Here is a 17,605-nt window from a genome sequence, read left to right on the forward strand (position 1 = left end):
TTTTCTTTGGCAAAACAAAGTACCACATGTAAATAAAAAACACCTTTGTAAACCTAAACAAGAGGATGGCTTCGGCCTACCAGACTTCAAATGTTTCTATTGAGCAGCACATCTAAATATTCTGGCTTTCTGGAGGAGTCCGAGCCTCGCTGAGGACACAACAAAATCATCCCCTGCTTGGCTTTCTTTAGAGCAAACTTTCTGATACATAACTCAATAAAAATTTGGAATCAGATTAAATCATATTTAGAGGCCCCAAATATGTACAGGGTTGGGGGGGTGGGGGTCTTTTGAACAAATGAAAACGAAGTATAATTTACCAGTCTCGCATTTTTTCTGTTATCTACAGATCAGAAATTTTATAAAGACCCATGAATCAACACTGTCAGAAATACCACAACACCCTGCACTTGAAAGAATAATTAGAATTACGGCAGGTTGAAAAGGAGCAGTATCAAGTCTATATCAGACGCTCTTCAGTCAGATAGAAATTAACACAGAAAAGCAAAGGTCTGCCTAGGAGTGACCCTTTCTAAAGAATACTGGGAAACATGTCTTTCGAATATTCATCAATGCTCAATTAATGTAAGGCATAAACTAATTCAATTCAAAATAATACATCGATTACACTACTCAAGGCTACAAGTAAACAAGATGTATCCTAACGTATCAGCCTTGTGTAACAAATGCAGGAATCAGGTCGGAACACTCACTCATCAACTTTGGATGTGTACCAGTCTTCACTCATTCTGGTCTTCAAGTTTTGATTTTTACTCAGGCTGTGTGAACCCTGCCACTTAGTGGCCATTCTGGGATCGGCGGGTGCTGCGACTCAGTACTCTACCAGCACAAAGTCTGTACAACAGTCTTTATGTTTTGGTGCCATTTTGGCTAAAAGACTTGTTTTAAGACATTGGAAGTCTGATAATGTATCTTTATTTGAAATGTGGATGAGGGAGCTTAGTGAGACCCTACGTATGGAGAAACGTGGATATAAAAATGCAGGGAGACGGACAGTTTTTGATAAAGTATGGGACCCAGTCTTAAAATACCTGAAGGACTTGAGAGAGGCCAATGTTAGAATATCAACGATTTCTCAGGACGACTCTGTGATGATACTGAAGGTATTCAGTACCCAGGTTGTGTGGAAGTCCGTCAATTTGTCATTTCCAATCCAGTTAAGATTGATGATGCTGCTGTGTTTGATTTTACTTTATTTTTGTGTATTACAAAAAACATGTAAAACTATGATTGCTTCATAAGTAACATGTATTCTATTCAATGCGCACTTGGCAATAAAGGAATATACAAAAAAAAAAAAAAAAAAAACCTAACCCATTGTAGCCCAACGGAATTTCTTTTCAAAGACTGAAATACCCCAAATGTTCAACAACGTTAAAGCTGATGTTGTACAAAGTTTGGCTCAGGGTTCATACTTTGCAGCAACTACAGATATCTGGACTAGTGAAAGCGGGGCTGGTCAACCCTACATCAGCTTCACTATCCACTACCTCAACACAGACTGGCAACTGCTTTCACACTGCCTGGAAACACAGTTCTTCCCAGAAGATCACTCATCTGACAACAGAATTGAGATTTTTGAGAATATGCTGGAAGAATGGGGGATCAACAAGGAAGACCTGCTTTGTGTAAGAACAGACAACGCAACTAACAAGTTCTTCTGACATGTGTAAGACTAGATCTTATACATGAGCACTGAATGTGAAGAAAAGTATATTTAGCGACATGCAAGTGCAGTTACCTCTTATGGCCACAAGGTGCAATCTTGCACAATTTTCACATTTATTTTCATTTATTTATGTTATTTTAATGTTTCTGCCACATTACTTTGTAGTGGTTTAAAATGGTAGTGTTGCTTTCATATCCACATTTGATTTCAACTTAAGGTACATAAAACAGTGAGTTTTCTTTTCTGTACCAGTTCTTGAATCTGTAAGACGAGAGTCTTGTGCAGTGAATGTAAAGTATTCTTTTTTTAAAATAAAACTTGGTTGAAAGATTTCAGTGTGTGTTCAGTACTTTTTGATGATTTGAACACATCTAACAATACAGTGATAATATTGATAACCGTGATAATTTTGGTCACAATAACCATGATATGAAATTTTCACATCGTTATATCTCTACCAAAGACCCACGCAAATCAGACAATCAACAGTCGCTCAGATAAAAAAAAATAAAAAAATAAAAAATAAAAATAAAAAAAATCACCTGACGTTAGTGTACTAGAGTTAAAGTACAAAGCCAGTAAAATATAAAGTCTGGTCATAATGCCAGATAACTTCATATCTTCACCTGATATCAGTTTATTACTATCTTAGCAAATCCAAAGACTCACTCTGTTCAGACAGACTTTCCAACTCTTTAGTCCGGTTGTTCAGCAGGTCTCTCTCTGCAGTCATGTTGTCTTTGATGGCAGAGAGCTCTGCAGCTGAATGACGTACTGAGTGATGATCTAAAAGATGCATGTTTCAGAAACACAGAAGACCCCTTTGTAACAATGTTGTCCTAACAGCTCCAAAAAGTAACCAAAAGACAAGAAGGAAGGTGGTCATAATGTTATGCCTGATCGTTGTACACTAAGAGCTTCACTGACTGATCTTCTGTTGGCGAAATTCAAAGAGACAGCTAGGAAAACACTCAGCAGTCCCAGAAAGTCCCTCCATGTCTTCCCCCTGACATTGTGGTGTGGTCCACAGGGGCAAGAGTGGCACACCTCATCGAGGTCACGGTTCCAGCAGAGGAGGGGATGGAGGCCGCCTTAGAGCGGAAGAAGGCCAAGTACTCAAACCTGGCCTCTGAATGCCGGAAGGCTGGATGGAAGACCACCGTCTTGGAGGTTGGCTGCCGAGGCTTCGTGGGACTCTCAACCACACGCCATCTGAGGGACGCAGGAGTGACGGGAGGGAAACTGAGAAAGGCCATAAAAGAACTTTCGGAGGAGGCCGAAAAAGACAGCTTCTGGCTCTGGCTGAGGAGGAAGGACAGGAGCTGGGGAAAAAGCACCTAACCCCAACAACAGCTGCAGGAAGTAGCAGCTACCAGCTGCAGGGGGTGACAGGGAGATGTCCTTCTCACTGCCCCGCCACCTTCCATTCATTACACCCATGGGCACTGGAGGAGGTGCGACAGGCAACAATGCCGAGCAGGAATTATCACCTACCTGTACATTAACAGGATGCAGATTATTTCCTAAATGATCTCTGCTCTCTGAATCATGGACGTTCATGTGAAACCACTGTGGGTTTCAGTTCGTTTGTCTCTTTTTTGTTTAAAAAAAATTAACATGCAAGGAAGTCACATGTTTAAGAGGTTATGATTATAGAGTCACTTGTCAGATCATTGGGTACACTAGTGAAAACAGTCCTGCACCTGCTCCAGTCCTGTGTTGTACCGACACATGCTTCTATCAGCCTATTTGAAGAAGGATAAATTATATCAGAACTGGCCAGTGTGCTAATATGCAAAGAACTTCACGCTCTCTTCACATGGAAACTTTAAACAGAGGTTAAGCTGTCACACCAGTTATGTTTCACACATAGACTGTAGTAGCCACACCCGAAGTACCATGAGTGAACATTTTGTCAAAAGGATTAGGCCCAGTTTAAAAGATAACATTTAAAATTAGGGTAATTTACCCATTACAGGATGTAAATGAGATTCTGAGTGGAGAATGTTTCAGTTGGCAGTGGGCAACAGAGACAAAACCTCTCATAGGGAGAGGCAGAACTGCACCACCCCTACCTAGTGTTAATTCAAGCTCTTTCATCAACAATATCTTGTCTAAGATTTTGTCAGGGGCCCTTCTTTAAATCATGACAAACAATGGCACAAATCTGAGGCTTTGGCAAGTGTTTTAGCCTTCTTGGATACAAGACAGGAAGTAGCAGTAGGACTTGACTTTCATTTTGAAAGTCACAGATGTGCTCTGGTTTATCTCTTCTGGGCTTTTGGCCTAAATACAGTCAATGCTTTTGACAGGCACCATGGCGGACAGCCAGCAGAGTGACCATGGATGGAGTGGTCTCCAAAAACAAACATCAGGAGAGACGAAGAGATAGACAGACGGCTGGTAAGTATTTGTTTTAACACTGAAGATCTTTGAGGAGTCTGTCAAACTAAACTAAGACGTTAGTGTTAGGTAACCTGAATGACCGCTAACGACATGTCGCTGTGTTTAGTGATGAGCAATCGAGGCTTTGTTGAAGCTTCCACGTTTGATTAAAAAACAAAGAAAACGGTTCATTGCTCAAGGCCTTATTGACACTTTGCTCGATTAGGACATCTTATGGATAATAAAACGTAATGCAATCGAGACCTGTTATTTATTGGTTCATGCTTGTATGGGATTTGATTTGCCATGCACATTCCGACTACACAGTTGTATGGTTTCAAGCTGACACAATAAAGCCAATAGCTTAAAAGATGTTGACTGGTGGGAGTTCAGTACAGTAGAAATGTGAATGTAAATGTGATTTTATTTCAAATGAGTATGACGAGCAAATTACTTTGTCAGGAATCAAACATTTTACTAGACTGTTATTTTCTTGATCAGAATCAGCTTTCATGACCAAGTATGTGCACATACAGGGAATTTGACTCCGGTAGCTTTACTCTCTTGTACATAGACACACAAACTTAAATAAGTGAAGAAAATTAAAAATAAAAATAAGATAAAATAAACTAAATCTCAACCTATACACATAAAATATATAATAAGAGCAGATATATACACCAAACCATTTGTACAGTGACTATATACAGTAGTGCAGAGTTATTGTTTGTTCATGTGAATGGTCTCACACTCTGTGACTGCTCAGAGTTCAACAGAGCGATAGCCCGGGGGAAGAAACTGTCCTTGTGACGGGTGGTTTTGGTGTACAGCGCTCTGTAACGCCGGCCTGAGGGGAGGAGTCTAAACAGGTTGTGACCAGGGTGTGAGGGGTCTGTGGAGATTTTACTGGTCCGCTTCCTGACCCTGGACCGGTACAGGTCGGTACCAATGATCTTCTCTGCAGCCCTGACTGTTCTCTGCAGTCTGTCCTGTCATGTCGGTTGGCGGATCCAAACCAGACTGTGATTGACGTGGTCAGGACAGACTGGACTATTGCAGTGTAAAAGATGACCAGCAGCTCCTGAGGCAGGTTGAACTTCCTGAGCTGACGCAGAAAGTACAGCCTCTGCTGGGCCTTCTTCCGTCCACTTCAGGTCCCGTGAAATTGTGGACCCTAGGAACCTGAATGACTCTGCTGTAGGGACTGTCCTGTTGAGGATTGTGAGAGGAGGGGTTGATGGGGGTCTCTTCCTGAAGTCCACTGTCATCTCCAGTTTTGAGCGGGTTTAGCTCCAGGTGGTTCTGACTGCACCAGAGGACCAGCTGTTCCACTTCCCTTCTGTATGCAGACTCGTTGCCGTCCCGGGTGAGTCCAATGATGGTGGTGTCGTCTGCAAACTAAAAAGTAAAATAGCAACAAGTACCAGACAGCAAAGTACCGAGGCGTCCGTCCACGGCGATGGACCACAGGTTGTCAGCTACCACACTCCATGAGTCTTCATTAACTGTCACCAATGGGCATGTTACAGTGTACATCAACCGTTTTTTTTCCGCTCCCAATAGACAGACAGATGAACTGAACTGTGCAAGCTTATCTGTCTGACTATGGTGTCGTGTGGATTTTGTTCAAGGTCCTTGTCTCTCCCACTGATGTCAGGGACTCCAGCTCCGCCCCTACCACAGAGGCCGCCTTCTGTATCAGTTTGTCCAGCCGTGAGGTGTTCTTCTTAGTGCTGCCTCCCCAGCACACCACAGTGTAGAAGAGGGAGAAAGTCTGGTAGAGCACGTCCGGCAGCTTTTGGCAGTTAATAACCTCTAGCCTCCTGAGGAAATCCAGACGACTCTGACCAAAGAGCCGAGACAATCAACCCAGTGACAGGGTTTCAATGAAAAAGCAGTAAAATGGTTCATACATCACTGGTCACTTGACCAAATCATGCATCGGCACAGTGGTTTGATACAACTGCTTCATGAGCTACCGCGCACATGTTGGAACTTTGGGTGTCTGAGGACCATCACCAGCTGTGTTGCATCACATACATTAGCTACTGAACTAAACAACCAAACTTTGTCACAAATGTGTATGTTTGTTTATTTTCTTACATATAACTCAGTTTTACTGTATATCATACAACAATAGCCAGGACTGATGTCTGTACACCACTGGGCTAACACGACATAAGCTAAGATGATAAATAATGTCTAAAATTTGGATGCTACTTAAATCTGAAGTTTTGGCATGAGTCTGGTTGATATTAATACTCCTGTAACGGAACAGTGTCAGTGATGATACGCTGGCTGTGTCTATACTGGCCTAATCCTCCGGTCAGAGAAGACGCAGCAACTTCTCTCCTTTAGATGACTTCATTGACCTCTATCCAACTGAACAGGACACTGTAGTACATGAAGGTGTGTGTGTGGTTTGTGATGTCTGCAGAGAACAACAATAACAATATTAATGATAATTAACCTACTATACAGTGGCATTAATAACAGAATAGCACAATTTACAGCAGACGTGAGTAACGTGTCATACTGCAAATCACCAGTAGGATCATTAAACAGCACAACAGCTTGGCGCAACAGGCAGGTCACGTGACCAAGCTAAACTGAGACAGCCCCGTCGGCTACCGATCGGGTCAATTTGACACGCTAGCATCAATATAATAGCAGCCTCAATGAACGACAGCTACACCGCTAAATAAACATTCACAGAAGGAAATAAAATGTACGATAATTAACTGAGTTCCATATTTTATGGGGCTCAGTAAGACATGCTAAATATTAAGCTAACAAACAAAACTGAGCTTATTACCCTAATATTATTAGTGCTTGTCACACTGGAAATGTAAACAACGTTCACTCATCACGTAACTTACATCGTCACCAATGCACACTGTTGTACAGTACAAAGGAATGAAGAACAGCACTGACGATCGGCAGAAGGTCAAGTCAACTAATTAACTGCACAGAAAGTTTTATCGAACACACTGCGCATGCGTCCATCAGTCCATCAGTCTCTGCATGAAGCAGCTTACTGTGACGTGTAGCCTACTCCTCGCAGCAGGGAATTCACAACAACTCCTATCACCTTTCTCATCATATTACAAAAGGAGGTTTTCAGCAGAAGATGTCCAAACAAGAGGCCAGCCTTATTCTCGCCATCAGGTAATATAATCAGTGTTGTAGTAAATACTTTATGGTTTCAAAATGAGCATCACTCTTCGGTGTGTGCCTCTCAGAGGAAATCAAGATTTATCATTATTCACATGAATATCTTGTCTGTTTAATGTCCAGCCCAATCATCACAAAGACCAAAGTACACAAGGCCCATCGTAGGATCATGGTCCTGAACCATCCAGATAAAGGTAAGCTGTGTTACATTGGTGATAAGGTTCTACAGCTAAAGTCATCTTTAACCAAGAATAAATTTTAGTTGCTCCATTATCCACAACAGAATCTGACTAAAACTTTTTTGCCCCAAAAACCTTTTCAAGGAGACCTGACAATGACCTGCACTGTTAAGGAGTCACTTTGAAGACTTCCATCATCCCTGCAGCTCTGTTCCATCAGCATCGACATGAACACCTCACTAAGGAACCAACTCATGCTCCTGGAAGATGGCAAAGAAAAGGATGCCGTCATGATGGTTTCCTTCTTAAGCTGTTAACTTACCATGAACTCTATTAGGGAACAAATAGTCACCAGTAATGTGTATATGTGTAACATAAAGTAAGGTGTTTGGGTCTGTTTTGCTGCATCTTAGCCACGACAGCTTGCCACCATTGATGGACCAATGAATTCTGAATTATACCAGCGAATTCTAGAAGAGAATGTTAGGACATCTGTACGTGAGCTGAATCTGAAGAGGTCATGCAGCAAGACAACGATCCCAAGAACACAAGTTGTCCTACAACACAATCGTTAAAAAAAAAAAGAAGAAAGAATTAATGTTTTTGTCAGGGTTTTCAGGGTGAGGTAGGACCTAAACGATGAGGCAGGAGTAGGCAAAAACATGAATTTAATTAAACTAAAAGTAACACAAGGCACAAGAGGCGGGAGATCCAAAAACAAAAATCAAAACCTTCAAAAAAAAAAAAAAAAACAACATTGCAGGACAAGACTAGAGCTTGAAAACACAAGGAACACAGGAGGGCCTCCGCAGAGAAACAGTATGACACGACAGGAAACTCAAAAACATGAAACATGAACAAAGCTCAAAACAAGAACACAGGAAATCAAAACGCAGAACCATGACAGTACCGGGACAAGAGTACAAGGAGTAGGAGTGAAGGCCCTCCTGAAAGCTGGGATAGGAGCACAAGGAGTAGGAGCAAAGGCTAACCTGGGAGCGGGAACCGGAGCAGGAGCGGAGGCCTTCCTGAGAGCGGGAACTGGAGCAAGTGCGGAGGCCTTCCTGGGAGCAGGTCGCTGGAGGTTGGCTGGCCAGGGGAACCACCAGCGTGTGGCCGGCAGACCGGGTCGCCAGAGGCTGCCGGCCTGTAGGCCTGCCTCCATGACATCCGTGAGGGCCTAACCTCCCTGTCGGGACCCTCATGGCTATGCGTGGCTCGCCTTTTATCTTCCTTCTCGTCAAAAGTAAAACAGTCCTCTTGGTCCATTCTTGGTCATTCTCTCAGGGTTTTCAGGGTGAGATAGGACCCAAACACTGGACACCAGGCAATGAGGCAGGAGTAGGCAAAAAAATGAATTTAAATAAACCAAAAGTAACACAAGGCGCTGCATGAGGCAGGAGATCCAAAAACAAAAATCAAAACCTTCAAAAAAGACAAAAACAACAGGAAAAGACTAGAGCTTGAAAACACAAAGAACGCAGAGAAACAGTACAGAGGACAAAGGCAAAGGCAGGACTATATATACACAAGGGCAGAGGAGACACACGCGAAAACAATCAGGGCAGGGCAGACAATCACACAGGAGGGAAATCACAGGACAGGAAGAAGGCAAGAGAGGAAACAAGGAAAAACTTAACAGAATAAAACATGAAACACGAAAGAAGCTCAAAACAGGAACACAGGAAATCAAAACGCAGAATCATGACAGTTTTAGAATGGACAAGTCAAAGTCCTGACATTATCCAACACAAATGTTGTGGAAGGACCTGAAGCAAGCAGTTTGTGTGAGAAAACCCACCAACATCTCAGAATTTAAGTGTTTCTGTACTGAGGAATTTGCTAAAATTCCTCCAAGCTGCTGTAGTTCACTGTTCAGCAGTTACCGGAAATGTTTAGTTTCTGTGTTGCTGCACAAGGGGGTCACATCAGATAATGAAAACTAGGATTCACCTACTTTTGCAACTCACAGATATGTAATATTTGATAATTTTTTTAAAGTAGGAAAGAGGGTCTAAAAACTTTTAAGACAGCCATGTAAATGACACTTTGACTGGAGGAGTATATGTAGTTTTTGTTTTATAAAGACTTTAAAATGTCTTCAGGTTTGTGTTTTTTCATATTCTAAGTTTTTAAGGAACAACGGCAACAAAGAACTGCATAGTCACTTTACATGGGAAACAATAATTCAGCTGCTGCACAAGTTAATGTGGTTACAGTGACTGTATGTGCTCTGTATGTGATGTTGTGGTGCATCCTGCCTCGTCATTAGAACTTCACAAGACTTCAGGCAGACATTCAGCAGATAATCAGTTTTCTTGAACTGATTCAAACAGTCTCAAACATACACACACACATTCAAACAGATGAAACCTCTTTCTTGATGCTTCGTGGTGAAAAGATCACATGCACTTCACAGCTTCTCTGCATCTCACAAACACATGACAGCTGGAACAAAACAAATAAAAAAAGAAAATGATATTCACACTCATCTGATCAAAGTCCAGATTTGTACTAGTCTAATGTCTCTTCCTTGTGTTTCAAGGATCTCTGTTTCTCATTGCTCTCCTGCTGTGGTCGTTTATCTGCTGCAGTCAGACACTGAAGGCCTGATTCAAACAGCTGAGTTGTGTCTGCTTCTTGAAGTGTTTGATCATTGATTGCTCTGATGAACTTGTCCAGCAGAGGGAACTCTTGTCCTCTGTCCTGGGGCCGTCTTCATGAGAGCCATTTTCATGCGAGGCTCATACGCCTCAAGACCAACTTCCTTGTTGGTGTCTGGGGAAGTGGTTTGTTACCTCCAACAGTATAGGTGTGTGGTCACTTGCATACCTCTTATTCTTTCATTTGATATAAAAATAACTTTTTATGAATGTGATTTTGCCCCCAACAGTGCAGAGACATGTTGCAAAACCAAGTTGTGTCACTGTCTGCATAATATCTATTCAGTGCTTACCTTAAACAACACCACAGCTGCAGGCTTTGTGTTTCCAGGTTACCCGTCCATACCTACATGAGTACGTCCCATCCTGGTGAACGCCTGAAGGAAATTTCAGACGTAACCTGTTCACAATTGCAAAGATTTCTCTGCAAAAACAAAAAATAGAAAGTCAGTCCATGAAAGCAAAAGTCTGCAACTGGCTGCAGAGCATGAATAAATCCACCAGAGGTCTCAGAAACTCATGTACCAAATATGACACGTGAGCTGTTGAAGATATTTTAGTGAGTCTTGCATTCAGCAGGTCACTCTCTCTCTTCAGCTGTTGAAGGAAGTTTCGTATTGACGGTGAAAAGATATGAAGCTGAATCACAATTTTCAACAAGCTCTTAGACATCGGACATCGTGTATCTGATGACAGTGATATGACAGTTTGACTGTGACTGGTCCATGTTAGTGAGTCACAGTCAGTGGAGGCTGGAGGCACTGAGTGTTACAGGTTTAACTTGTGAAAACCAGACTCACAGTGGACACCAAGGACGATGAGCCCAGCCAACAGGAACACACTCAGCAGACCCAGAAAGACAGTAACACCTAAATATGAACTCTTCTCAGAGCTCCTTGGACCTGAACAGAGAAAACAACAGTGAGACCAACAAAGTCTACAACAGTAAAAATGACAAATGATAAAATATCTCTATTCACCTCTCTGTCAGATTGTTCTTACCTGAGTGATTTGTTGAATCTTTTGGGTTGACGGGTTTGACTTCTTCAATGTTAACATAAATTTCCTCCATTGATCTTAAGGATGCTGATTATTTACGAAATGATCTCTGCTCTCTGAAGCATGGACGTTCACATAAACTATGAAACCATTGTGGGTTTCAGTTCATTTGTCTCTTTTAAAAAAATCAACATGCAAGGAAGTCACATGTTTAAGAGATAATGATTCTACAATTAATTGTCACTTCATTAGCTACACAAGTGAAAACAGTCCCCCACTTAATCTTATCTTCATGAAGGTTATGGTATTCAGCATTTGTCTAAAATAACAGAGAGCTGTCACTGTGTGTTCATTTTAGAGGTTGTGGTTTATTGAACTATATAATTGTGTTGTACCAACACATACTCCTCTCAGCCAATTTGAAGAAGGATAAATTATATCAGAACTTTTGCACATTTCAACAAATTACAACCTATGCAATGCCACTGAAAAACAAAGTGACACATTGAAAATCCTGTCATCATCACAATTCTTAACATGCCACTGACAGTGGTCTTGCATTTTTCTTCTGAGAACCGACCAGTGTGCTAATATGCAAAGAACTTCACACTCTCTTCACATGGAAACTCTAAACAGAGGTCGAGCTGTTCAACCAGTTATTTATCTCACATAGACTGTAGTAGCCACACCCGAAGTACCATGAGTGAACATTTTGTCAAAAGGATTATTCCCTGATTAAAAGATAACATTTAAAACTAGAAAATTCCCACAGGAAATTTTGAGAGTGACTCGAGGGCTGCTGCCGGGGTTATTAAAAAAAGAAAAGGAAAAAGATGTTAGCATTACCATTACTAATGTTGGCATTACCATTTGCCGCGCTGACGCACTAAACTAGGCTAAGGGTAGAGATTAGCACAGTCACGCACACACACAATAGAGCTCCGGACCCCACGTGACCATCGGTGTTCGGGCCACCATTTTGGCAGTAAAAATGACAAGCGCCAGCACCAGCGCCATCGCCGCTTTCAAGAGATCGGAGTACTCGTTACACTTTAATTCGCATGACATTGAGCTTTATATTAAAAAATTAAATAGGTTAAATATTACCGACCCCTACAATGCCCCCGGCGTGCTTTTCAAATGCATCTCTGCTGAAGAAGACGTCCCAGATCTGCAGTATCCGGATATATACAACTACCTGATAACCTTCCCATTGTCTTACTCGGGTGACTCTCTGAAAGCCTACAAAAGCCTGGAGGGTTACAAATGGACTCAGTCTGGCTTTGTAACGAACATCCAGCTGTGGAATCTTAAAGCAAAAAATTCCTGCATCATCACTGGAAGGGTAAGTGTCCCAGTTTAATAGGTAGTGTAACGTTAGCATGGCTAGTAGAGGTCCGGGTTGTTTGTTTATGTTAGCTTGGCTAGTTACCGCGGTGTGTCTGACTATCTGTTGCTAGTTTGTATCTTTGATGTACTCAACCAAGTTAGCTAACATTTTTAATTTTATGTATAGGTTAATCATTCCCAAAGGCTTAATGATCCTCAGTTAAAGCCATGGATGGTGGTGAGGAATGATGGGGTTGTCTTGGGAGCCCACTGCAATTGCACAGCTGGACTTGGTGAGAGCTGCTCCCATGTGTAAGCTGTGTTGTTCAGCATATGGCAGCATAACAATGGAAGAAAAGAAGAGATAGCTGTAACATCTAAGAAGTGCAAGTGGGCCACCCCAAGTGAGGACTCTATAAAGAAAGTGGAGTATCAGCAGGGCAAGGACATAATTTTTAACAACTCTCAACAGTATAAAAAAGGAAAATCTTCAAAAGGTCATTCTGCCCCCCTAGCTTTCCCACCTCTGACTGCTGCTGAGCAAGCCCAACTCTACAACAACCTCTCCCAATGCCGCACACAAGAGGAGCAGAACATCAAACCAGTAGTCCTGTCTGTAGTCAAAGAGTATGCAGCATCCTATGTGCCAAAGGCTGTCATGCTGGATTTACCAGAACCCCTCACCAACCTGTATAACAAGCAGGCAAGAGACCTCAACCTGGCAGAGTTACAAGATCGAGCAGAAGGACTATTTGAAGACATAACTGTGACCAAAGAACAGGTACAGAAAATTTGTGAAAAACAGGTATTTTGTTTCAAATAACAGGAGCTAATAACTGAAATCTATCATGTACTGCATGTGTACAATCTGTACTAACTTAAAATGTTATGTGTAACAGTTTGGATTGTCATGTTTTCAGAGTGATATTGTAGAGGAGGAGACCCGAGCCCAGTCCAAGTCCAAAATCTGGTTTGAGCAAAGGAGTGGTAGGATAACAGGATCTACCTTCAGAGCAGCCACAAAGACAGATGTCAGAAAGCCTTCAGTATCTCTGATAAGACAAATATGCTACCCAAAGTCCCATAGTTTCACCAGTGAGGCTACCAGGTATTCATGAGCATAGGAGGGTTAGGGTAAAATAGGGCATGCAGTGTGTAACTGCTCCTGTGTGTAAAATTGTCATGTCCAGATGGTGTACAATCAAGTGAATGTGAAGTAGGTAAAATAACAGGGAGGGTAAATACAGGAGGTGCTATTCTAAAAAAGCAGGAGTGTAAAACCAAGTAGTATCCTTTTGAAAGAGCAGGGAGGTACCAATGTGGGGTGGCATTACTATTGTCCAAAACTAATGTTATTGTTGTTTCTTCAGATGGGGATGTCAACATGAGGACTTGGCAAGAAAATACTATGAAATGCAGCATCGCCTTTCACACACGGATGTCATGGTAGGAACAGCTGGATTCAGGATTTCACCCCTGCACCCATTTATTGGGGCCTCACCTGATGGATATGTTTCCTGCAGCTGCTGTGTTTCAGGTGTCATAGAAATTAAGTGCCCATTTTCTGTAAAGGACCTTTCTGTTAATGAGGCAGTAAATTCTGACATTGCACACTTTTGCCTTGAAAAAGATGCGCAAGGAAAAATTAGACTGAAGCGGGACCATGCATACTACTATCAAGTGCAGATGCAGCTATTTGTTACTGACAAACCATACTGTGATTTCATTCTGTGGACTGAAAGGGAAAGTACTTCACCTTTTGTTGAACGTGTCACACCTGATGTGGCATTCTTTGACAAAGAATTGGAATGTGCTTGTGACTTCTTTAAAAAATGTATCATTCCAGAGCTGCTAGCCAAGTATTTTTCTGCACCAAAACCAGCAGCAGCAGCATTTGCTGATCATAGTCAACAACAGTGGTGCTACTGCCGTGAGCCAGAAGCAGGGAACATGATGGTCTGTGCGTCAGGTTTTTGTTCCGTTAAAATGTTTCACCAAACCTGCCTTCGCATGAAAAGGGTCCCAAAACAGTGGGTATGTCCCAGCTGCAGAAAAGTAATCAATGCCCAAAAAAGAAAACCTTAGTGAGGAGACTGTGAAATGAGACCGAGTAAGTAGTAGTAGCTGATACTGTACTATCTTATTTATGAATAAACAGTTGTTAAACCAATATTGTTTTCTTTCCCATCATTAGTATTAAGTATCTGTAGCAATCAGGGATATGAAACATGGGTAGGTCATTCATATCAAACACACCAGAACAAATATCTGGTTGGGTGGAACTCAGAATGGGTGGATGTGCAGCTTGATCTGTAAAGAGAAACAGAATGTGATCGCATCAGAATAGCGATCAAAATGATCAAAAGTTAAGTCACGACAAGCAAGCAAGAAGTGTGAGTCACAAAGGTTTATTTGCTGGTTGAGCACATCTGTAGCAAGTCACATCAGTTCAATTTACTGTACATCCCCATCACTGGAAGGGCACCACAGATTCAGACACATTTGTAAGTGCACAACATACGCTCACAATCTTGTCAAGGTAGGTCACATCATTTTCTCTCTCTATGTCCGTGAAACTTATGGTGACAGTGCTTTGCAAGACTGTGTACTTTTGACGGAGAACTCCTATTACTCTTTCAATATGTATCCTAAGAGAGGCTAGACATCTGGTGTTCTCCAAGTCAACAGGATCTAACTGCTTCTTTCCACGAGTAAATGCTGGAATCTTTAATTCAGCTTGGCATCTCTCAATGGACTCTTTAACCAGGAAACCTCTGTCCGCTAAAACTACGTCCCCTGGGAGCAAATGAGATAAAAAGTTACTTTGTTCTGTGATTAACTTATCACTCGTGCGACCTCCCCATCCAGTGGAAATGAAACAAATGGAACCTTGAGGGCAAATTGCAATTAAATATTTCATTGTGTGGTGTGATTTGTATGATGAGTAACACTGAGCACTGGCTAGCAATCTACTAGGTTTCTCTAGAAATATTTCAAAACAATCTATAATGCAAACTGTCTTTTCAAAGCTATTGTTTCGAAATGCATACGGAAGAGATCTTCTTAAGTATTCTCTGTCAGGCCACAACACTAGACTTGGCACCAGTCTACAATGCATTACACTAATACAGTGTTTGAAGAGCTTTGACACAGTGGTTGAGTCAATGTCAAAATAAAAAGCCAAAAACTCAAAGGACAAGTTCATTCTAAGCTTCATTAAGGTTAACATGTACTGCTGAAAACATGTTAAACCAGATTTAAGTTTGAGAAAAGGAGCCACAATATCAAAAATAGTCATGAGAATTGAATATGCTGATAAACCAGTGAGAGTATTAACCCTTTTATCATCGTTATGCAAGCTCATCTCATTCAGTGTAGTCCTATTCATTTTTTCCTTCAACAACATATTTTCAGTCCTCAGAGCTTGGCATTCTTGCTCAAGAGATTGGACGTGTTTACCACAGGTTGCAGTGCTGCATGGTGGAGTTGCTGGATCTTCCTCATGGAGAACAGGCTGGACATCATTTCCAGGTTCTTCCAGGGTAGATTCCTTCAAAGGCTCTGTGGTGGGAGTTTGGTCTGCAGTAGGATCCTTGTTGCTGGGGACAATCGGTTGATGCTCTGGTGCTCTGGTGAAAACACAAAAGTAGTATAAAGAGTATACACACTACTGATGACAGTTTGTAATTTTTTTGTAAATCACTCGCTGTTTTCTGCAGTATATACTAGCTTTCATTAGTAAGAAAGTAAGTAAATTTTAAAGTGCTTTATAGTCAGTATATACACGATGTAATAAAATAAAATCAATAGAAAGACAATGACAGGGATATTGACAATGACAGTGACAAATCACATGCATAGTCAGTGGCTGCCAAATGCAAGTCGGTAGAGGTGTGTGATGATTTCAAACCAGTCACAGATGTTATGTTTTTTACTAATCACAGATGTTATTTTTTTTTTTATCTCATTGGATGTTATTAAAACTAAAATTAATTGTACGAAAACTTTTTGGTTTATATTTTTACCAAGTCCATGGAAGAGGGGTCGAACAGATTAAGGAACTTTGATATATTCACCTGGGAGGGATGGATTTCGCAGATAGAGCAGACAAAGCCATCTTCTGTAGCTTTGCTTTCTGCCGTCTGTTGAAAACCTCAAGTCTCATTTTTCTTTTCCTCTTCTCTGGAGATGGAACGTGGTTGAAAATAGATGGAACAAAGTCTGGACTCAAGGGATTATCACTCTTTCTCCCTACAAAATAAATACAAGAAACATTTCAGTGTGAACTTGGGTTTGTTTACTACGTTTTAGCACTTGCTAGCTTACAAAACATGACGTTAGCCCCACGAATTGCATGCTATAATTCAACTAGCTATGTCGTATTAAACTGATCAGAAACCACAATTATAGCTTATTAAATAATGAAGACACGGTTAGTAAGCTTTGTATGTTCATTCTGTAGCTTACCTGATATGAAGTGATCGCTGCACAAGCGGAATCCAACGGCTGGGGGGTCCCATCTCTCAGTCTTGTTTTGCTGGTTCCTGGCTCTTTTAATGGCGCTGATCCACTTTGCTCGCCTCTCCGCATCTTTAGGAATGCGGTAAAACGACGAACCTTTCTTTTTCCCTCGTTTATTTGTGCAACCTGGTGCACAACAGTTATCGACCATGTTTAGCCTCCTCTATCACAACAGTCTGCCATTCTATTTCGTATAGGCTACGCCCTCTAAGAGCTATCGCTGTCGGGTTTATCCCTCGCGCACCTGCGCAGTACTGAGAAAAAATAGTCCACGCCCACCCACAGGGGGCCCCACCGAGACGGAGTATAAATACCCGTGTTAACATACAATCAGCTCCCATTTTCTTTCAGCCACCAAGCTGCAAGTACTTTTGAGATCTAAAGACTCTTCAAGAAGCTAGCTAGCTAGCAATAACTCACTATGTCGACGGCGACGGCAGCCTCCTCGGCGGACGAGGACAGGCCGTGTTCTTCCTGCGATGGCCGTGTCTCCGGCTTCGACCTCCACACCCGCTGCGGGATCTGCCTGGGAGCCCAGCACGCTGGCTTGGCCTTGACCTCGCGGTCCTCCTGCCCGTACTGCGCGCTCCTCCCTCCTGAAGAGAAGCGGCGGCGGGTTGAACTCTTCACCACGGCGGTGGACGACGTCTGGCCTCTGCGAGAGA

At 42.0% G+C, this 17,605-nt stretch overlaps 1 protein-coding gene across 1 annotated transcript; it reads right to left on the reverse strand.

Annotated features, from left to right (window-relative positions):
* Window positions 1-14,702: 14,702 nt before the first annotated feature.
* LOC311488787 (uncharacterized protein) lies at window positions 14,703-17,105 on the reverse strand (the record flags this gene model as incomplete). Its single annotated transcript, XM_084545637.1, has 5 exons — window positions 16,887-17,105; window positions 16,496-16,670; window positions 15,879-16,048; window positions 14,941-15,215; window positions 14,703-14,729 (listed from the first exon to the last, which is right to left on the reverse strand). The coding sequence occupies exons 1-5, from the start codon at window positions 17,089-17,091 to the stop codon at window positions 14,703-14,705; spliced, it is 852 nt and encodes a 283-aa protein (XP_084401763.1). The 5' UTR covers window positions 17,092-17,105.
* Window positions 17,106-17,605: the final 500 nt, after the last annotated feature.

This window comes from Chelon labrosus, assembly GCF_963514085.1.
Source record: "Chelon labrosus genome assembly, chromosome: 5".
Taxonomy (NCBI): Eukaryota; Metazoa; Chordata; class Actinopteri; order Mugiliformes; family Mugilidae; genus Chelon; species Chelon labrosus.